General features: G+C 52.1%; 1 protein-coding gene across 1 annotated transcript in view; it reads right to left on the reverse strand.

Annotated features, from left to right (window-relative positions):
• Nucleotides 1-35: 35 nt before the first annotated feature.
• LOXL2 (lysyl oxidase like 2) overlaps nucleotides 36-22,779 on the reverse strand; it is an 86,319-nt gene continuing 63,575 nt past the window's right edge. Inside the window, exons 7-14 of the mRNA XM_016211726.2 lie at nucleotides 18,937-19,088; nucleotides 16,161-16,328; nucleotides 14,137-14,299; nucleotides 11,452-11,695; nucleotides 6,230-6,345; nucleotides 4,947-5,083; nucleotides 1,676-1,787; nucleotides 36-951 (exon numbers count right to left, since the gene is read on the reverse strand). Of these exons, the coding sequence (XP_016067212.2) occupies nucleotides 872-951; nucleotides 1,676-1,787; nucleotides 4,947-5,083; nucleotides 6,230-6,345; nucleotides 11,452-11,695; nucleotides 14,137-14,299; nucleotides 16,161-16,328; nucleotides 18,937-19,088 (1,172 nt within the window). The 3' untranslated portion in view covers nucleotides 36-871. The remainder of the gene's footprint in view (nucleotides 952-1,675; nucleotides 1,788-4,946; nucleotides 5,084-6,229; nucleotides 6,346-11,451; nucleotides 11,696-14,136; nucleotides 14,300-16,160; nucleotides 16,329-18,936; nucleotides 19,089-22,779) is intronic.

The raw sequence follows: 22,779 nt of genomic DNA on the forward strand, positions 1-22,779 counted from the left end.
GGCCTGGGTGCAGCAGTCCAAATGAAACACAGACGAGAATCATAGATCTTTTATTCCAAGTTTCAAGTATGTGTAAGTGTCCATGATGACACATGGTGTTCGGTAGTGTCCTTGTCACCCAGGACCCTGGTTATAGCACCGTTAACAGTTACCCGCAGAATCAGAATGACAGAAACGTGAGTCACTTACACAGGTGGGCGGGCTTTCCTTTTGAGCTATATTTTCAAAGGCCTAGATCGCCAGTATTAAATACCACTACTTTGTATTTCAAAGTCCATGAAAATATAATATAATAATGGCATCTTGAAAAATAAGAGGACGCAAGGGCTGGGGGAAGAAGCACCAACTCTTGAGCTCACCGCTCAGAAAACATGGCAGCTTATTTCTATATGTGAATAGAATGGGGTGGGGGGGAGGCAGTTCGTTTAATTGGAAGAGAGCTCTAGACATTCAAGTTGGCTGGAAAGGACCTAAGAGGAGGAGAAATGGGATTCAGCCTGACTACCTCGGGCTGGTAAGCCCCGTATGATCAGTGGTGAGCTGAGCAGGGTGGTGTCAGACTTGGCGGGGACGGGGGCTGGGGTTTGGATGGGACAAGTTGATGACAACCTGGGGTCCTGGACAAGATGGCTGGTGGCACTGCTGCCAGGGCCTTGCAGACAAGCTCGTTCCCAGAGGCCTCCCAGGCTCTATGTAGCAGCGCCCAGCGAATGTCAGGAACACCCCTTCCTCCTGGGCTTGGACGCGGCCGCAGTGTTCAGACGGGGCAGGGGCTGGGCTGGGCGAGGGGGAGTGTGGCGATCCAGCCATCAGCCGGCGGCTGGGGAAGATGAGCTGTGGTCCGGAGGCAGGAGGTGGCCCGCGGGCTGCCTTACCGCGTGGACAGCTGGTTAGTCAAGAGTCCACCGAAGTGCTCGAACTTTTTTTCCGTCTCTTCACTGAGGGAACCACCTGAGGGGTGGGCATCAGAAGACAGAGCTTGGCAAACGGGATGCTCGGCCCTCGCCCTGGGTGGAGCGGCCGGCCTCAGGAATCCTGGAGCCACCACCCTCCACCAGGTGGCCCACTGGGGCCACTTCTATGTCACGCCACCAGGACAGCGCTAGGGCCGGGCACACGCCAGGTGTTGTGTCAGGTTAAGCGAAGGAGTGAAGGAATACAGTGTGCTCAGGTTGCCCTCCCCAAGTGAGGACCTGCACTCTTCCTGCAGAGGAGAAAGCTCCGCTTCCCTGCGTGCCCCAGGCTGTATAACGCAAGGAAAAGTTCCTTTCTTTGGGGCCAGAAGCCACATCAGTTCACTAGCTTCTAGTTCTGGACCGGAAAACTGATACACAGAACCACAAATCGCTGACGCCCACATTTTTGAGGTCACATGCATAATGAGGTGGTGGCCTCAGCTCCCGCCCTTAAATAGCTTTGGGGTCCATGCTGGGCCAGCCGGTTCTGTACCGCCCCCTTTGCCAGAGCTGGCTGTGAAAACCCAATCCACAACCAGGCCTTATGTCTTCCTGTGAGTGGAAAGGCTAGGCTGGCTGCATTCCCCGAGCTCTATACCCAAATTAGGAAGTGGCTCTGGCTCCTCGAGGAAGAAAGGAGGCTCTTGCCTGTCTCCTGCAAGGGGGGACCTAGTTGGCCTGGGGAATCCCAACCTGGGGTGCTTGTCCAGGGCCCTTACCTATGTGGCAGTTGTACATCCAGATGCGGTGGCCATCGTAGCGGGTCCTGCACTTCATGATGTTGTTGGTGTAGTCAGACTCTGCCACCTCGTAGTTAGGGTTAATGACAACCTGGGGGAGAGTCAGGACAGACTGGTTGCGGAGTCCTGCCTCAGCCACCCACCACCCCAGCCCAGGGCCCTGCTGAGGCCAGTGCAGCCTCCAGAGCCAGGTGACCTTAGGAAAGGGAGCATGACAGATACTGTGCTCCGAGAGGAGCCAGAGCAGGACTGGCCAGAGCCGAGGTCAGGGAGTGAGATATCCATGTACCTCTGTCTGTCTCAGTGTGATTCACACACAACCTACTAAAACAGCCTTTGAAAGGGGTCTCCCTCTCCTGGGTGACCTGGGAGGCCTGAGGTTGGTAGAGAGGTGGGAATTGGGGCTTGGGGGAGGGCACAAACAGGCTGTTGAGGAACAGAAGGGGGCTGGGGAGTAGCACATGCTGAGACAGGGTGGGGACAAGGACAGGCACTGTGGGGAGTGGGAGAAGGGCTGCCCTGAGCATTGGAGACCAGATACTGCTCCTGGCAGTGTGACTTTGAACTGTCCCTCCTGCTGTCAGGGCCTTGGGGTTGCTCTAGGGGCGATCCCCAAGCCCTCCCTGCTCAGCCAGTCCAAGGGCCTGGACCCCCTTGCACCCCTTCCTCTGATCGCCCCAGCTAAAGGGGTGTAGCCCAAAGGAGTCGGAATAGGGAGCGTCATCATTTAGAGGTTTCTGTGAGTGGACAGAAAAGGGAAATTAGAGGTGAGGAACCAAGAAAGGAGAAAGGGGAGGGGGAGGGGGGGAAGAGACAAAAGCTGCACCTGGGCTTTTGTGAGGTATGGGGGGAAAAACGAAAATTTTCCTTTGAGGGCCCTGCCACGCCCAGTGGGCAAGAAGGACCATGCTGTCCAGGGTCTGTAGAGATAGAGGAAGCTGCATCCTGACAGTTAAGGAATAGTTTCTAGTTTGGGGCCCTAAGGACCCCTCCCTCCAGGAGGGCTTGGGCATGACCCTTTAGGAGGCTGGCTGGGCCTTCCCAGAGGGAAACAGGCCAGCACAGCCCCAGCCCTGTGCCCTGGCCCAGTGCCGGCCATTCTTGGGCCCTGTATCTGGCCCTAGGCCATCTGGCTTGCCAGACCTGCCCTAGGCCATGTCCCACTTTGACACTGTCTCTTCTGCTAAGGCTGGTAGACATCTCACTCTGGGATGGCCTTACTTTTCTTTATCTCTTTTCTACCCAAAAACCTTAGCTGTCCCGTCCCGTGACCCCAGCCCATGCATGGCCCATAGTGCCGGGCAAGCACACCCTGCACAATTAGACTTGTGCAGCTCCTTGCCCACAGATAGTTGTGCCCCCAGGGAGCACACCCAGCCACCCTCACAGTGCGGCCATCAGGGCAGTAGGTACAGCACGGGCTTACCCCAGGGGCACCAGGGTCAGCCTGACCCACTTGGGGGCAAGGGTGGGGACTGAAATGTGTGGTCTCCACAATCCCATCTGACTCTCATTCTATGATTCTAAATCTACGGGATGTGGCTGTAGTTTCTCAGACAAAAGATCTGCTGTGAATCCAGGAAATGATAAGTAGGAGGCTAGAGCAAGGCCACCAGGAACTAGTCACCCACAGAGCTGGCTTCTGAGCCTTGGCCCCTCTGCCTGGAACCACTTCGTCCTGGCCAGGCTCCCCCCGCCATGTGCAGGGTTACTGATGTCTGCATGGGGATCCATGGAATGGGGAGGGCCAGGGAATCCCAGACCAGGGCTTGCACACAAGTAAAGCTCCGTGTCTACCCCAAGGGAAACATTCTTTTTCATTAATCGGAGGCCTTAACATGCCCATAATGAGTTAATTTGTGAATTGCATAGTTTAGGGGTCAAGAACACAGAATAAAATACAGAGTTATTATGAGCTGGGTTTGCCTGGCTGTCAGGTGAGGGTACTAGCAATGGCCATCGCTGGTGATGACACAGGACAGTGCATCCACAGGGCTTCAGCAGGGCCTGCCTGCCATCAGTCTTCACTGAGCCACAGTTATTACACAGATGGCATTTGTCAGAACAGCTTGCATGATGATACATATTCACCCAGCAAAGTGACAGCAAACCTCAAACGCAAACCACCCTCCACAGTGTACGTGCACAGACACCGAGCTTCGTTTTTAAAACACAGAGCACTCAGCTCTTTCGCTGGGCCTCTCCAAGTCTGTGGTTTTGGGCTTGTGGGTGGAAAAGTGCTTGGCTGTCTGATTTTTAGCCTCTGAAATTGCCCAGTGAGACTTTTAAAGCCCCTCTGTGGTCACTTCTCTGCAGGTGTTGGTTCATCCCAGGGCTGTCTATAGGGTAGAAACTATGGGCCAGGCCCGGGGCTGGCTGAATGCCCCCTTGGGAAAACTTTCAAGGCACAATAACACATTTCTGGTCATCTACTTTGCCACCCATGGGGCAAGTTGGAAAGCAAGACGGGTGGGAATGTGGAGAAAATGAGAGGGTGTGAAGAAGCCTCTGTAGGAGCAAGTGCACCTGTGCATGGGTCAGGGCCCTGGCTGGAGCATCAAGCCATCTGCAGGGAGGTAGGAGGCCAAGGCTCCTTGGATCCTCCCCAGGGCTGGCGTTCTACCCAGACAGAGTACGTGGAAGCCCTGGCAAGTGCTCACACAGTCACTGGACAGGCTGTCTCTAGTGCCAGACATTCTACCATTATAGATGAATTTCTCTGCATTGAGAAGTGACCCCTCTGCAGATCCTCATTTATGAGGCAAACATTTCTGGGAGAGGCAAGTCACAGGCATTTGTAAGAGCCTGTTTTTAAGGTTGCTTTCTACACTAGGCAGGGTGAGGACACCAGGAAAAACCTGCATAGGGTGAGAGTACAGCTCTAAAGGAAGCAAAAGGTATAGGTGGCCTTAGAGTCTGTGGGACAAATTCCTGGCCTGAGGATCAAATCTGGCTACAGATGCATTTTGATTTGAAAGCACCAGATGTTAAATGAATTGAGTGCCAATGTCTCAGGAGGTCTGCAGTCCACCTCCCCCCCCCCCCACCCGGCCTGCATACCCTACATATTCAGGTTACCCGACTGACCGCACAGGCCTCTGGGTATAGGGCTCCTGCACTTTAGACAGCCTGGCCTCCATGCACCTGTTTTGTTTGGGCACCAAGAGAAGGGAGGTTGCCTTCCCCTCACTGGGAAAAAGACCCTTCCTTCCACCTGCAGGGTCCTGGAATGCCTTCCCATGGCCCTCACCTGAAACAGGTAGTCTCCAGGAGGCACGTCGGTGATGTCCACCCACTGGCAGTCGATGTCATGGCGGTACACGTCCCAGCAACCCATGGTGATGCCCTGCTCACCAAAGTTGGCACACTCGTAATTCTTCTGGATGTCTGCAGGCAGGTGCCGAGGGAACCCCAGTCACCATGCACACATGGTGCCTCCACTCTGTGTGCCACCCCTCTCCAAAATGCACCCCAAACAGCCCTGCTAGGCAGGTGATATCCCAGACCCCACCCTCAGCATTCGATTCCTTCCCCAAGGCCTTTAGCCTCAGCTTCATCAGGGCTCAGCATCCCACCCACATTGTGTGGTGTCTAATCCTCTCTCCTTTCTATAGAATCCCTTGCCCGATTGTCTACCCACATCCCAGCCCTCTTTCCAGACCCAGCCAGGGTCCCCCTCCTCCACGAAGCCTTCCCTGACCACTGTGGCCCACCATGGCCTTTCTGAGGAATCATTAGCCTGGGAATGAAGTGCATGCTTATTGGGGGAAAGCTCTGGTATTTATCGTTTAGCTTAATGTGGGGTCATCTTGTCTCTCTCTGGATAATCAGCAGTTGAATTTGGCCTCGGGTCTGGTTTGTCTGTCTGACCCTTACTGGACCAACCGCTTGTATGGCACATGGGAGGTGCTCAAAACCCATTTGCTGTGTGGTTTCATGGCACATCAGTGGGAGTTACATTTACTGAGAGGCTGCCACGTTGGGCACTACTCTAAGCACTGGGCGTATCGAGAAGAATCATGTGTCTCCCCTTGAAGAGCCCCAGGCATGTCAGGATGGCAGGTGTGCTCACAGGGCAGGTGCGGTGGCCTCCTAGCAGTGTGAGCAGGGTGCTGCCTCTGCCTGGGGGGGCTGAGAGTCTGGGAACTGCACAGGGGCTCATTTGAGCTTGATCTTGAAGGGTAAGAGCCTGAGGGGCAGGGGCACTAGGCACTGGGACACAGGGAGAATGGCTGTGGCAGCCAGAGTGGGAGAGGCTGTGTCTGTGGTCCAAGGGTTTGGGCCTTACCTGGGATACTGTGTGGCCCCACTGGTGCCCATCAGCATAACTCTGGGGGATCCAGGTGCCTTTTAACCAGGCCCTGCCCACACCCCCAGCCCCAAGCATAGCCATGGAAGGCCCCATAGAGAAAGGTCACGTGGAGAGTCAGAGGTGGCCAGAGTCCAGCATCAGACCTGGGCTCTGGGCTGGGTGGGCACAGCTGGTAGAGTATTGCATCCCTCTGCAGCCCCCCAGCCCCCCTACAAAGATACCTCCTTCACATTCTGTGTCCTCCAAGCAGAAGCTGGCTTTGTGGCCCTCTGCCACCTTGGTGCCATTGAGATTCAGGAGATCATAATGGGTGAATACTTCCATGCTGTGGTAGTGCCTGGAGCGGGAGACAGGACCTGGGGGTCAGTTTGGGGAGCAACTGCCACCTGCAAACAACTGCCTGGCTGGCGATTTACTTCTGGGGACACCTTGAGTAGTGTGGCCCAAAGGGGTGGCCTGTGGGAGAGGAGGGGGTGACCTCATGAGGCGGGACCATGGTGCTCACATGGGCTCCAGAGTGGGGCAGCAGCTCCCCTTCCTAGGCCTCAGCTCTCTCATCAGCTAAATGGGAATAATAACGGATGGAATGCATGAAGTGCCGTGGGAATAAGTGAGGTGAACTGACGGGCACAGGGCCTGGCATAGAATAAGCTCAATGAACAGATATTTGTACTCAGTGCCTCTGATAACCCTCCTGAGCACTACAGTGGCTCTCACAGCCCGTTCCTTTTTGGTATACTTTCTGCAGACTAGAAAAAGTTACTTTTCGATGTCTTTTGAAAACTTTTTAAAGTGGGAATATGGTAGAGAGGGGAAGAGAAGAGAATGGGGGAGGGTCTGTGGAGTGAGGGGGAGAGGCCGAGCCGGCACTAACATGTCCCAGGGACAGGCCACCAGGAGGCGGACCAGGGTGGAAGGGGTGACCAGCCACAGCGGGAAGCCAGCAGCAGGAAGTCTTGCTCTTCGCAGGAGAGCAAATAAAAAAGAGGGGAAAGAGCTCGGGAAGCCTGTGGGAAGGAGTGAAGCAGAGGAGGGAGCTGAGCAGGCGGGCTGATCGTTTACATAACGGTGCCCCCTGTCCTCACTGGGCCGCCGGGGGCGGAATTGAGATCAGATGCAGATTCCTGGAAAGTGATGCATTTGGTTCAGAGTGCACAGGGGAAACGGGGCTGCCCTGGAGCCGGCCGGCTGCGGCACTGGGCTGGCCAGGCTGCAACGTGTGTGTCACAGTCTGCAACTACCAAACATGCTTGTCTCTCTCATTACAGGGGACATTTGGAAAATGGGTGTCTCCTGGGGAAGAGAACGGTCACATGGCCCAGCCTTAGGCGTATGGAAAGGACCCAGGAGGAGAAATCGCAGAAATGCCTAACACGCGGCAGAGACAGAGGGGTCCTGGGTACCCGTCAACTCCCTCCTCATTACCACTCCTCCCTGTAGTGACAGGAGGAGTATTTTTATTATGACCCCCACCACTACCATTCCTACCCTTATTCCCAGGCCCAGGGTGGCTTCCTTGCCTCCCAAGCCGCCTGTGGTTGGCCTCAGGCTCCCTGTGCTGGGCAGCAGAAGGCCGGGGGAAGAGGGGAATTAAGAGGGTGGACTTTCGGAGAGGAAATCAGAGGTTCTTTTCCAATTCCTCCTGTGTTTGCCTTTGCTAAAAATAATGTCATAAGTTCCTACGCTGGGTTTTTCCCAGGTCACTCATGTTTCTGGGTAAACGATGCTGAGCAGTCACAGGGACGCATTTTGTGGCAGCTGAAGTGATGACTTTGAAAGTCTCTTTTGGCTTCTCGAAGGAGCAAGATGAGGCATGAGGTCTGACTCACTGCCTAAAACATGTCTGCATCTTTCAGGGAACAGCTTCTGTTACCCTGTTTACCAGCTGGAAAGATGGAAGAGAAATAGGTTTATGTTCCGTTGTCTAAACAGAACTCAGACGGAGACCACAGACAAACTGTTGTGAGGCTGACCTCCTCCTGCTCCCCCTGCTTCTGCAAACTTGATTTAAGAGTCTTCCCCAGCTCTTCAGATTTTCCCCTGTGAACCCTGCGAAGGAAACAGCTGGGCTGGAGCCTCCCAGCCGTAGCTAGCTGCAGTCCTGGAGCCCTCTGCTTTGCTCCAGTGTATGTGGACACCCCCACCCCCCGGGCCACGTCTCCCTCTCAGAGAGCCCAGGGGCACCCCACCCCACCCCACCACCCATACACGCCCCACCCGGGGAGGCGGGAAGGCGGGTGCTGGTGACGAGGGTACACCTCCTCTCTCCAGGCTGAGGTGTCCCAACCTTTGGAAGTCTGAGACGTGGACTGAGGGGGCAGAGATGGGAAACTTCACCTGGAAAGGAACCAGCACACTAAGGAGACCATCATCTCCCCCGGCGGAGGCCCCTGTAATCTGGATAAAGGGAGGACTGCCTTCTACCGAAAGACCCCGGGGCCCAGTATTCGAGGACACAGTACCCGCTGAGGACACATCCTCATGACAGACAGAACTGGACCAGAGAAAGGCAAGATGCTTGGGTATTTTCTTTGTTATCCTAGGTCATTGGGACCCAAATAGAACTTTTAACCGGAGAAGCGGCGCAGGTTGGAGGAGCTGTTTTTCACCCCTCGACCTTTCCCACACCAGCCACCCGTCCCCTGCGCCCCCAGAACGGATGGTCCTGGCTGCGCTCCGCTGAGCTGGGACAGTGCTCCTGCCCCCATTTCAGGATGTGTTCCAGTCTCAGGAGGTGCTGCCACTTGGGAAGGGACCCTTCCGCTCACTCCATCCTGTCTTCCTGATGTGAAGGCAGCCCCCCAGCTGGAAGAAGGCCCCCCAGATGTGATGAGGCCTAAGCTTGGCTCACAGAGGCCACATTACATTTCTGGGGCTTTGACCCAACATAGGGTCTTCTCCACACATGGAGGAGGCAGGATGGAGCAAACAAAGGTCTCCCCTTTGTAGCAAAGACACCCCTGACTCGGAGGGCTGGCCCCGGACCTGGAAGTCCACCTTCCTGCCTCTCCAGCTCCCAGCAGCTCTCCCGCGTTTTCCCAAGGTGGCAGGGCCAGCCCTGAGACACAGCTCTGTATCTTGGTGTGCGCGTCTGTGCCCAGCTTGATCTTGCCCCTGTCAAAGCTGTGACGTGATATGCCAGGTAAGCACGTTTGGCCCCTCTACCTGGGGGCACAAGCAGCAGGAGGGGGACCTCTTCAAGATCATCAACCAAGGGCCATGCACGTGAGAGAGAATGATGCAGGTCATTGTCCTCTGTGTCTCGTTGGCAAGGAGACTCCTAAGGTGGTCAATCTCTGTGTCATTTTGGGACTTTCAGAGAAAAGAGCTCTGTTTCTCATTGTAGCACTAATTAAACTGGGGCTGATAGTTTCCCCCATCTGCACTAATTTGAGCCAGGTTTCTCAACTTTGCATCCACAGATGGGCTCAGAGTATCTGTACATCTGCTGAACCAGGGTGTTAAATATTCTAGAAAAAAATATTTTTTGAGTGGAGGAAGGGCCAGGTTTCATCAGACTCCCAAAGGGACCCAGTAGAGGTTTGGGGCCAGGAGTCCTGTCAAAAGGTCCTCCCACAGAGCCTGGAGAAGTCCCAGAGCCCTGGAGGCTGGGTGGGATCCTATGGTCACAGGGTCTCAGCTATAGACCAGCAGGGGAGGTCTGAAGGGACATATGCTTAGCCACATGTTCTTCCCCACCCTTCCCTCCCAAACCACTTACTGGAACATGTGTAAGCAAAGAAATAACACAGACCACAGGAAACACAGGGGTGGGGCAATCAGAAGCAGTTCCACGATGTCACGCTCAGAGGGGAGACCATTCCCGGGAGAGCAAGCATGTGTCACACAGAGGCTCCGGCCGTGCAATGTCTGGGTGGACCGCCATGTGTGGGGCAGAGATCCAATTACCTTCCCCTTATAGATGCGCAGACAGCGTCAGCCCTGCAGGCCCGGGCCTCCATCACGTGTCCCCAAGGAACTCAGGCACCAGCACGGTCATGACTGATTTTACCCTCGGCCTTCCACCCCGCAGAAGACCGACATGCTTCTATATAAAGAGCAACAACTCTGGCTGATGATTACGGCTTTCAGAACATATACACAGTCATTATAAAGAAAAACCAGCACCCCTACCTTCTGTCTTAGTCCTTTCTTTTGAAACGAGTTGAACAACTCTATCGCCAAACCGATTCCAATGTGACTAGGCCACCGGATGTCACATAACAAAGCAGACAGAGAGATTTCTGATGAAGAGTCAGCGGAGGTGACAGAAAGAGCTCAAACTTTGGGCTCAGACAGGCCCAAGTCGGGCTCCCCACCCATAACTTCTTGTGTCACACAAACACCGAGCCTTTGTTCCCTTCGCAGTGAAAATGAGGGTGCCCCGTGCCTGGCACTTAGAAGGGGTCAAGAAATGTTAGCTCTTGTGCCCCAGTGATCACCGCATTTTAGGGCAGGAAGAAGGCTAGAGATGAGCTAGATGGGGCGTCTCAGACTGCGATGTGCACATGAGCACGTGGTGATCCTGTTAAAACGCAGATCCTAATGCACCAGACCCCGGGGTGCAGCACTGACAGACACACCAGCCCACGGGCCTCCCTGGGAGAAGCAGGGACCAGGTGCCAAAGCTCTGCGGTGTAGGTGGGATTCTGAGCACAGACATGGGCACTCACTGGACCCACGTCTGGGCCTCCCCCCTTCCCTTTTCAGAAGTGTGCTCGCTTCTGTTCCCTTTATCTGCCCAGCTCAGGTCTGAGCAGGAGAATGTGAATGAGCGGGGGCAGCAGGTTCTGGGTTAGAGTGAGAATCAAGGCAAAGAAGAAAAAAAAATAGAAAGGCTGGGAGATGAACGGGGTGGCTTCTGTTGGCTCCAGCTAGGGCTGGCTCTAGGCTTTCACTCTGTTCTTGTCCAGGATTTACAGCCCTGGGATCAGATCCACAGACTGAGGCCCGGAAGGGACATCAGAGTAGATGACATGGTCCGGCTGTCCTGACACCACACAGCTGGTTAGAGGCACAGCTGGTTGAGAGACCAGATCTCATGACTCCTGGGGCTAGAACTGTACCTCCAAACCTACTGTCTTCTTAGAAATATTTAAAATACATACTGGTATTTAAAATATATTTCTAAATGAACTCAGAGTCCAATCACTGCAGAACCCCCAAACACCTGGTAGAGCACGAACTTCCTGTGGACACACCTGAAAACCAATGACTGAGGTCCGTGGAAGGGCATGGGGTACTCAAAACAAAGCTTGTTTCCTAATGTTGGAGGCATGGGAGGCAAGAGAGAGAATGGCTCAGGGAAGGGGAGGTGGGCCAGGGCAACTGGGAGTGGAGAATGGCAAGTCAGTATGGCAGACAGACTCCCTCCAACTTCCCATCTGGGCCCTGCAGCATGTTGGGGTGGGGCAGCTGGTGGACGGTGGAAGGGAGGCCTTACCGGTGGCAGTCGTGCCAGATCCACGCATGGCGACCGTTCTTGGGCCTGAAGTCAGACTGGCCATTGTTGTGGATCTGGGAGGAGAAGCGCAGCAGCCGCCGGTAGCCCGTGGTGGGGTTGGTCTGGGCGGCCGAGGCCGAGAGGCAGCTCTCCTCCATGGCGCACTGGAGTACGAACATGGGCCGGTCCTCCAGGTAGGTGGTCTGCTGGACAATGTCCGCGTTGAGGACCAGGTCAGGGGCGGCTGTGGAGGGCAGACACAGTGCTCAAGCAAGACCCGAGACCCTTCCCCCCTTCCCGAGTATGTGACTTCTGATTCCTGAACTGGGACAACCCCCCAACCTTCCCTGCCTGGCACCACCTTCTGGAACTGACTCATGGTCTCCCTCTCAAGGTCACCTTCCTTGAGGAATGCCAGCTCCAATTCCTCCTCTCCTTCTCTGAGTGTCCTCTTGGACACCTCTGCAGGTATCAGTGCAGGTGGGCAAAATGTTGGAAATTGTGCAATCTGCGTGATGGGTACATGAGGACTCATTATAATATTCTCTCTACTTTTCAGTAGCTTGAGATTTTCGGTAATGAAAAGCAAACAATGACAAGGACAATGGCAAACAATAACAATATCCTCTGTACCCAGAGAGAACCCTCTTAATACCTTGGTCTAATTCTTCTGGGAGTGATACAGATCTATTTTCCAACATGTGCAATATTGTATGCAGATTTATAGTCTGCTATACTGTTTCCCTTCAAATACATCTTGACATATTTCCTTGTTAATAAATATCCATTACAACATTCAAAACATAGCTACGTGATATTTAATTCATAACCTTAGTCCATATTTTTAAATACACTGGTTGCTGGGAATTTTTCCCAGTTAAACAGAAAGCTGCAACAAACATCCTGTAGTAAATCTGTGTATATAACTTAAATTATTTGTCTAGAATATATTTCTATCAGTGAAATTGCTGGGAGGAAGGGCTGCGTATCTTCAAGGCTCTGATGTATACTGCCAATCACTTTAACAGGTTCTTCCAGTTTCTGCTTGCAGTGGCTCTAGGCTGGGTTTTTTCAAAGTGCATCCTTTAAAACAGGATGACTTACTCAATTAGCACATTGCACATAGTGTTAAAAAATTACCGATGGCTACAATCTATATTTTCGGTATAAATATATTAGGTTTTACTTCTTTACAAAGAATGAACTAAGTTTCCCTTTACAAGTGGGATTCCATTGAACGTTTCTAGTACACGTCATATCACAAAAAATGTTGTATGTGAATTATTTACAAGATCCACCCATCTTTTTTTTTTCTTCTTCAAAGAGAGGAAGGGAGAGGGAAGGAGATACATCAATGATGAGAGTCATTTATTGGCTGCATCCTGCACACCATTTGGAGTCATTACCCTTTTGCCAATATCTATTTTTCTTTCATCTGCTTTTATTTTATGCTACCTTGAATTTTATTTAAGTTTATGTTATCTAAATTTCCTTTTGGGGAAAAATTGGTATATTACAAATATAAATGGATTAACAGGCCAAGAAAAGCCCCCTGACAGTGGTGAGACGGCTTCTCTCTGCTTGGGTGGCCGGTAAGGGTGATGCTCTCAGTCTCTCCTCTCAGACAGGATGCAGTAGCTTGAGATGTCTGCCCAAAGAAGCCAGCGCCGGCATCCACCCACAGTCCTGCCTTGTAGGACTTAGGAAAATGCTGAGTGAGTCTTAAAGGGGTTGATGGGAGAATCGAATTGACTGAGCTCAAGGTTTAATCTTCTCTCAAGTTTTCCTTGATGGTAAAAGACAGTGTATCGTTTGTTATTAAGCACCTGCGTATATTCATTGTCATATTTAATTTTCAGTTTCTAGAAAAAAAAGACAACTGTAGATCATAGCAGTTAACTAACTTTGCCAAATCAGCAATAAGTGGCAGGCAGGGTCTGGCCTCAAGTTGCTGGGCCAGATCCTGGGCCTCTCCTGCTTCCTTGATTCACCGGGGATTGGTTTTATTAGGCCAGGGGTGGGAAGAGCAGAGTCTGGGGGTCAGGAGAGTGACATGCCTGCAGGATGGCCTCTGGTCCTTTCTCTCAGCATGGAAGGGAAACTTCACAAACTGGGTCATTCTGCATCCTGGTGGGGCTTCCCCTTCTATATTTCCAGTCTTTCTAGAATACCCAGGGAATCGTCAGGAAGCTAAATTGCCTCCAGGGTGTGAAACAGAAAATGATCTGGGGAGGAGGATGGTGGAAGGAAGAAAGCCGTGTGTACCAGGCAACTAGCATAGGCTTCATGCTTCACTAACCTCAGAACCACCTCCAAGGAAGGTGTTCTCTTCATCATTAACTGCTAAGAGCAAGGAGTTCGCAGCCATGTAATTTGCCCGAGGTCGCTTAAATAGTCTACAGTGGCTCTGAGATTTGAACACAAGGCCCCCAGGCACCCTGGCTGCTCCCTCCTGCTTTCCTCTACCCCCTATCCGGCCATCAGGCAAGTTTCTGTGGTTGGGGTTGGGGGAGTCCTTTTTGCCTTTTGCCCCCACCTTCTCACCGCACAGGAATTAACCCTTTGCTTTCCTTTTTGACTCAGCTCATGGCAGAGGCCCCAGAGCCGTGCAAGGAATCACCAGTGAGACTGGTCCCTTCCTGGAGCCTGGCAGGGAGGGCGGATATGACTACGAGGAACACTCACTTTCTGAGCAGGCGACTCCAGCCCCATACTGCATTTGGCCCTGGGGGCAAGCCACGTCCTCATCATGGCGACAGTGCGTCAGGGACAGCTCCGTTCCCGAGCACTTCACTCCGCTCATGACCACTTTGTTGGCATTGATGTTTTCGTGCCAATACCAGGTCTCCTGGAGAATCAACAGAAGAAATGGCCAGGATGTCACCGGCAATGCTCACTTTCTCGTATTCTATTAACATTCAGCCTCACAAAAGTCTCAAAGCTTAATGATCCCATTTTCCAGATGGAGACAGCTGAGGCACAAAGAATCACCTAAGTCATGCAGTTTGTTAGTGATTGAGTGAGAATCCAGGTCTTCTCACCATGAGAATTAATTATTTCACTTCCCACCCTCCCCCCTCTGGAGAGCATTGCTAAGGTCGCTTTGGTCAAACAACTATTGTGTGTTGTGTGTCAGGAATGGCAGGCACCTGCAACTCATGCTTCCACTGACTTATCCTGACATTCTGAATCAATCACGGCACTCTCTCCTCTAAGCCTGACTGTGATCTGAGTCCTTCTCAACACAGTGCTCCAGGAACACACTACCAACTGATCACAACTGGCAGGAGAGAAGAAATTTATTCATATATGGCAGTAGTTAGTTTGATATCCATACATTTTATTGGGTCTGTTTCTCTAGAGAACCTGACTATACATTCCTCATCTTCTAGATGGAAAACCGGGGCCTAGAGAAGGGACAGGACTTATAATCGGTGACTGATGTCAGGTGCAGGCCCATGTCACCACCTCAGCTGAGGCCCAGATGTCGTAGCAATGAGTTGACAAGGAACAAAAACAGCTGGACAGCCACTAGGCTGTAATGAGCACTGTTTGTCTACTTTCCTTAGAGAAACAGAGTACCCTGGCTTGTCCTAAGCAGCATTAGCAGAGATCCTATGCTGGCCCGGGAAGCTGGCTGGGGCCATGGGGCAGCCTCTGCTCAGGACTCACTGCCTTCCCTGGACCTGGCGGGTAGTCAGGGTCAGCAAGGCTGCCAGAGTTCTTCCATATCTCACCCGCATCCCAAGCAGGGCCACCTGGGCACAGGAGCTGGGGTCAGGGTTAGCAAAGTGCGGGAGGGGGTGCTCCAGCCATTTTCCTGCCCTGTGAGAAGCTGAAGGAAAGTGTTTAGAGCTAGGACATTATGAACCCAGGACTATTCATTCCGTGTCACAGGAGGGAAAGTGAGGCCTGCGAAGGTGGCTGCTTTGTCCCAGATCATTATGCCGCGGGCTGCTGGGAGTGTAGCTGGGAATAGGTTCCAAGCCTTCTGTCCCCTGCCCCGCACTCCACCTCTGACACTGTTGTATGCTGTGGGTGCCTGTTCCCTCACAGAAGGGTCCAGAGGGAATAATTTTAGAAGCCAAATGCTACTTGTCTTTCTTCTGCTGCCTTTTGGGGCAGGAGCTTGGCTGCCCTCCGCTGAGTCACTCTCTTTGAGGAAGGGGCCCCTGGGAGGAGGGTGCAGGCGCTGTGACAAGGGTTCTGGAAGGGCTTTGAAATTTAGCAGCTGATCAACCAGAGAATGCATGAGCATGGACTACAGCTGGGAACAGGTTCTGGCCTGAGGGGCCTCCAGGGGAGCAAGCTAAGGCACATGGCATGTTGGGCCTTGGCCTGGGTGGTCTCCACTACCCCATAGGACTGAGTTGTTTCCCTCTGCAAAGGGCATAGAAGGACACCCCAAGATTAGCCCTCAGCCTAGGGTGAATCCCAGTGCAAGCTGAGTGAACTGGGAAACCAGTCTAGGCCCTCATTCTACAGAGAGGAAAAGCAGGGGGTGTGTGTGTTGGGGGGGGGGATGACTCGCTCAGGGACTTGGACTTGTGAGGGGCAGAACTGAGGCCAGGATGAGGTTCCTGCCTCCCAGCCCACGGCACTTGGTTTTCCTCCTTCTGGGTAGCTGGGGAAGGTCTGTGGAAGATGGGGGCTGACTAGAGGTGGGCAAGATCAGACTGGATGGAGGAGCTGAAGCTGGGACTTCTCACCTGGAAGGCATTGCTGGCGAACCCCAGGCCCAGCTGCCGGCAGACCACCATGGCCTCCACAATGCCCCAGTTCTCACCACACACCGTCCCCCATACGAGGGACCCGTTCCTCTCCGCCAGCACCTCCACCCGGCCCTCGTAGGGGTTTCGGCCCCCATTCAGGCGCAGCTGTAGAGAGAAAGGCAGGCACGGTCACCAGGAGGAGATACAGAGGAGCAGCCCCATTGTATTGCCATCAGTCCCAATTCTCCCATGCCACAGGGTCCTGCCTGGGACACAGAGTCAACAGCATCACTGAGAGCCTACTGTGCGCTTCCAATAATTCATGCCTTTGGGATAAGGCATGATACCTAAAGAAAGCCTCAGCAAGTTAAGCTGCCTGGTCAACAGTCCTTAACAACAGCACAATAGCTGACCAATCCTTAGCAACAGCATGGCCCTTGGGCCACAGGTCTTAATTCCTGTTATGGACTTAGGGGCTGTAAGGGTCAATGAGGTCAGCCGTCAAACAGACAAGCCAAGGGCAGCCATGATGTTCCATCTACCTCCCAGGGTTGTTGAATAGATGAATGAAATGAGACAGTTCACAGAAAGAGCTCAGGCAGGGCCTGGCGCTCAGGAAGTGCTCGAGAAATGCTAGGCATCATCACGGCAATGATCCTTTTTAGCTGAGAGTCCCATCAGAAAACAAAACTTTCCTTAAAACAGATAGAGGGGCTCAGAACAGGCAAGAGGCCTGACCTCCAGGAGGCCAACGCTGGTCTTCCTGAGTGCCTCTGGCTGTGCTGTGGGTGGATAGACAAAACCAGTTCCAGTCTGTGGCCTTCATTAGCCATTCAATGAAAAGTCAACTGATTTTTCTAGGAATCATCTCTCTTGAGCCTATTTTTAGAGGAGCAAACTGAAGGCTCAAAGAGATTAAGGAATCAGCTAGTGAGTGATTGTTTAAGCTCATTTGTGTGTGTGGTGCCCCCCCTCCAATCCATATGCTGGATTCATACTCAAATCCCTCAAATGACTGTATTTGATGAGCCTTTCAAGAGGTAATTAGGCTAAATGAGGTCATATGGGTGAGGCCCTAATCCAATTTGACTGGTGGTCTTACCAGGAGAGGAAGAGGCACCAGGTATGCACAAGCACAGAGGAGAGGCCATGTGAGGACACAGTGAGAAGTCTGCAAGCCAAGGAGAGAGGCCTCAGGAAAACCAGACCTGCCAGCACCTTGATCTTGGACTTCTAGCCTCCAGAACTACGAGAGGCTACATTTTTATTGTTTAAACCACCCAAGTTTGTGGTATTTTGTTCTGCCAGCCCCAGCAAACTGACACAGTGATAAAACTTAGGAGTCTCGATTATTCTGCCCAGTGTTGTTGCCAGGACCTTTGGGGGCCCCAAGCCAGCCACATGGAAGCCTGACCATCTGCTGTGGCAAGAACTGGTGCCATAGGAATTTCTTCCACAGGTGACTATCCCCATTTACTTTCCAGGGGTAAGAAACAGATCTAAGTGTAAAACTCTCCCACACTCTGTAGATGAGAGCAGGGGCCACCTCCTGGAGCCTGGAGGGCCCGTGAAAGGGTGAGGGCTGTTTGTGCTGGGAGTTCCGTGCCTCTGGGGCATCACTGGGCCTGGCTCAGCAATTCCCACCATAAAATAGTTCTGCAAAATTTCACTTTCTTTGGCCCAGATCTTTCATTTGGGTTGAAAACCCCACTCCACCCAACTCCAATCTGTCTGAAGTGAACGGTGCCACAGCAAGCCAGACTCAGAGCACGTTGGCTTTTATAGATCTGTTATGGCTATTAGAATGCTGCTGGGCAATTACAGATGGCCCAGCCCCTCTTCCCACAGCTGTGAGGCCCTGACCCACAGTCCTGCTCACCCATAAGCGAACGCATGGCTTGGCTGAGTCTATCAGGTGCACACCTTTGGCCTGTTGGGCAGTGAGTTGCGCAAGTTCAATAGTGCCTTTGGCATGCTGGTGCCAAGGTCAAGAATCACTGTCAGCTGGGGAACCATCCTGCATCATGTTGTGTCTGAGTTTGCTCATTTTAAAATAAGCACCCAGGAAGCTCTTCCAACGTGCCACCCACCAGATGATGCACAGACCCGACCACATTCATGGCATAATGAAGGACATTAAATAGGACTTACTGGGCCTTTTGGTAAGACTGGATAGACTTCCTGGCAAGAGGAAGTCATCTGCTGGCTACTCCCGTGGGCAAGGACATCCAAGCTAGGAGACACTACGTAGGTTTTTTGAGGCCCCATCTCAGGATAGGAAGGTGTGCCTCTGGCTTAACGCTGTTAAGGTTCCCTTTTCTTTCCCTCTGGTTACTAAAATACTATCTGTATTGTGCTTACATCTGTGTGATTTGCAGATCTGATGTCAGTTTGGTTCCTCTGGGTGCTTGGAAAAGGCCCATGCCAAGGGTGCCACAGGTGCTGTAGACCTGGGGTCCCTCAGAAAGAACTGTGTTGGGATCGCACATACGTCCAGCCCCAGTGCAGGATGCAGCACCCAGTGGACGCTCAACATCTGCCACTAAGGACAGTTGTGCTTATACGTATGTTTTCTCATTCTGGCACACTTACAAATGCTAGGTGGCAATGTCATGATAACAGCGGAGCCTGAGCCCTTCCTAAGATCATCGCCAGAGTACCCTAATACCACCACCTAGAAACCTTCCAAGTGAGGCCACCAGGTCTGTACTTTCTGGGGCCTCAATGACCGAAACATAACACACAGTTCCGTCTGTGCGTCCAGTCTCTTCACCTTCTTCTGGAAGCCCATGGCAGGGATATTACATCTCACACCAGCATCTTCCTCGTGGTTGCAGCCCTGGGACTCGGCATTGAATTTGCAGTCTATGATGGACTTCTCATTCCCAGTGCACTCAATTTCATTGAGATGGATGGGTCCTATCCCTGGGGAAGAAAATAAACATGGGCTATGAAAGCTTCTGAAGGAAAGTTTCTGCAACTGGCAAGAAAATCCCAGATAATAAGAACACGTCTCTCCCACCTTCAAAACTCTCCCAACTGCCCTCCACGGTCAGCTCAATGACTCAGCCTTTCCTCCCTGGACAGAGTTGCTTCTTGTCTTGGGATCCACTTTTCCCATAAGAGCTAATGAGGGGTGTACTAACTTGTGTGACCTTGGCCAACTCATTCAGCCTCCCGAATATTGGTTTTCTCCCTTAAATTAAGGAGCTGGACTAGAAGACATCTAGGTTTCCTCCCCAACTTTCATCTTCCATGCATTTATGAACCTGAAAAGGGTGCCTATTGCTGTACAGTCTGGATCCCTTTAGGACACAGAGGACATGCTCAACTTGGATGATCTGAAGAAAGTTAGAAAAATAGACCTTTACAATAGAGGTATGAACAGGCTGTAGGGAAATCACAAAGGACAGTCCAGTGCTCGGGGTCTAATAGCACTAGGGCACAGATATCAGCCCCAGGCCTGCAGACGTGAGGGGAGGATGCCAATATCTAATCCAGGAGAGCAAAGAGCTGTGTGAAAAGGCACCTGATAAGAGCTGTTACCCTTGGCTGAGGGACATGGTGGCCAAAAGGGACCTTGCAGGGAGAAGAAATACCTGGCTTCTCTCCTCTCCGCACCTCCAGCCTGCCGCCAGGGCTCCCTGCTGGTCACACCCAAGCGTGCCTCCTCATTTTATGGGCAAGGGTGGAGAGTGGAGCTGGAGGGGCAGATGGAAGAATCCAGCAAATGACCTACGGTGAGCATGCGGGAAGCTTCTTTCACAGGCAGAGATAACAAGGGAAAGCCTCCCACTGCTGGGGAGAAAGAATTCCCAGGCTGACCAGCATTCAGCTCAACTCAGCTCATAAAACCACCTCTCTTTTGTCCAGCCCATCACGGTGGATCAAAGCCCAGTTCCTCCTAGGAGCTTTGAGCTGCATCGACTCCCATCTTGGTCCCTGCCCTGCCTGTGACCTTCTCCCTCTCCTGATCCTCACCATCCTCCTGACCCTCATCACTCAGACACCTGCTAAAACCTCCCATCTTTATGACCACCCTCCCCTGCCCCCTACGCCTCCCTCTGGCCAGTCTCTTTCGTCCCCTTCAGGGAGAACTTCTTGAAAGTGATGTCTGTTTTCTCTCTACTTCCATGGCCAACAGTAGGATCGCCCCCAGTCTGTTTCTCCGCCAGCTCTTCCCCACCCCAGGACACGGCTCCCCCACCCACCTGGTGATTCTCACCACAGCCCAGAGGTCATCTCTAGCACCCCTTCCTTTGTCACCAACAAGCAATCCATCACCACGTTCTGTTCATTCCCCCAAAGCCCAGTGCTTTTGTTCTTTCATTCCTGCCACGCGACACTAGTCCAACCCTGCCATCTCCCACTTGGACAAATTCAACAGCCTCTAGTCTCCCTCCCCGTTGCTTATTCCAAAATATTTTCCACACGGCGGCCCAAGAGATTTCCTAATGCAAATCGAACCAGGTCACTTCTTGCCTGAAATCCCTGCAACGGCTTCTCACTGTGCTTAATGGTAAAACCCAGTCATAGGGAGTCACCTCTACCTTTTACCACATTACATTACAAGTCTTTGCATGTCTGCCTTCAGATGGCCTACGAGGCCCTGCAGAATCTGACCTCCACTTAGCCGCCTGGCTCTGCCAGCTCCTCGCCCTCAGCCACATCGTCTCCTTCGGCTGCTCCACTGAGCCGAGTGTTTCCCTCTGCATGGACCCCCCTGCCTGGACCGTCTTCCTTCCAGTCCTCACCAGCCAACTCCTGCTCACCTTTCAGGGCTGGGCTTCAACGCCATTTCTTTGGAGAAGCCTTTCTGACCCCCTCAAGGCTGGGTCTTCCCGGGAAGCCCCCCCCCCCCCCCGAGCACTCTGCTTCACGCTCATTCAGGGGGCTCTCTGTTCAATGTCTGTCTGCCTCCCCACTAGGCTAGAGGCCCCATGAGGGCAGGTGCCTTGCCCTTGTTCCCTCTGTATTCCTGACCAGGCCTGGGCAAAGGGGAAGTGCTGCAAACAGCATCTGAATGTATCCTGACTCCACTGAGAACCTGTTGTATGTCGGCCTCTGTGCTAGGTGCTGGGGACTCATAGATGAAGGCAGCCCCTGCCATGAAGACCTTACAGGTAGTTCATGGGGGAGGCAGACACTTATGAATAGACTTTTAAATATAATGTGGTAAAAGATGGAGGTGACTACCTATGTTTTCTCTTAAATCCGCACCTGAGGATGTTTTATTGATTTTATAGAGAGAGAGAGAGAAAGAGAGAGAGGAACCATCAATGTGAGAGAGAAACATCGATTGGTTGCCTCCCATACGTGCCCAACGGGATCAAACCTGCACCTAGGTATGTGCCCTGACTGAGAATTAAACCTGCAAACTTTTGATGTACAGGACAACACTCCAACCAACTAAGCCACCCAGCCAGGGCCTACCTATGTTTTGAACCCAAAGGAAGGGCCCTTGGCTCTGTCAAGGGGTTGTGAAGAAACCAGTATCTAGGCTCACTGAGGCCAAAAATTAACTTCTAAAACCAACCCATGTTGTAAAAGCCAAGATGCATTTCCTTGGAAATTCATAAATGATGATGCCTCCAATTCCTTGGAATTTTATAAAATTTATCAAAACACATCAGTGGCTACGGCTGGAAGCATCCAAGAACTCGGAGTGGGAAAGCTGTGACAAAATACAGATCCTAACCAGGGCTCTTGGAGCAAGCGGAGGCCACAGCTCATGAATTAAGATGGGCATAGAAATGAGCAGCAACCTTGGACCCCAGTTCGATCAGACAGAAACTGTCTGATGATTGTGAGGATGATGATGATGGTGGTGATGACTGTGGTGATGGTGATAATTATTGTGGCGACGATGGTGGTGGTGATAAGGATATCTAATATTTATTGAGCACTTACTCTGTGCTGAATTCCGTCCTAAACACAATGCTTCTACTAACTCATTTAATCATCTCAACAACCCAATAAAATGAAGACAAAAGATTAAGTAAAGGGCCCAATGGAGGAAGCAGGATTCAGACTAGGCAGTCTGACTCCATAGAATATCTTGCTAAGTTTCTGAAGCTCATTTAGGACAGTCCGGGGCGGGGGGGGGACCCCTATGTTGGAAAAGAACAGAGGTTGCTCCGGGAAAGAGCTGACCGTTCAGAAGCACTATGTCCTCTTGCCTCCTAGAGCACCTCTGCCTTCAAGGACACCTCAAAGCCGTCCTCCATGGCTCAGCTTGAAATGACCTCACCCTTGTCTAAAAGTCTGCAGTCTTTACTTTTTACAATGCTCCCTCACCAGGCAATGAGCCGGGCAATCAGCCTGATACCGAATTCAGCCTGCGTCTCCTTTGGAAATGACGGAAACTTTCTGATCTGCACTCTCCTCATCTGTAAAAAAAGCAATGATGTCTATCTTGCAGGGTTCAGATTTTGAGAAATAAATGAGACAAAGTATGTCAAGTTACTAGGGACGCTGAATACGGTAGGTATTATTTTCAGTATTATTTCTTACACACCATCACCTGTTAGTGTAAGTTATCTTTGGGGTTGTATCGTTTTTCTCCACTTGAAGTGAGCTCCTGGAGAACAGAAATGATTACTATAAATGATTGTGG

The sequence above is a fragment of the Miniopterus natalensis genome, chromosome 4, assembly GCF_054644295.1.
Source record: "Miniopterus natalensis isolate mMinNat1 chromosome 4, mMinNat1.hap1, whole genome shotgun sequence".
Lineage (NCBI taxonomy): Eukaryota > Metazoa > Chordata > Mammalia > Chiroptera > Miniopteridae > Miniopterus > Miniopterus natalensis.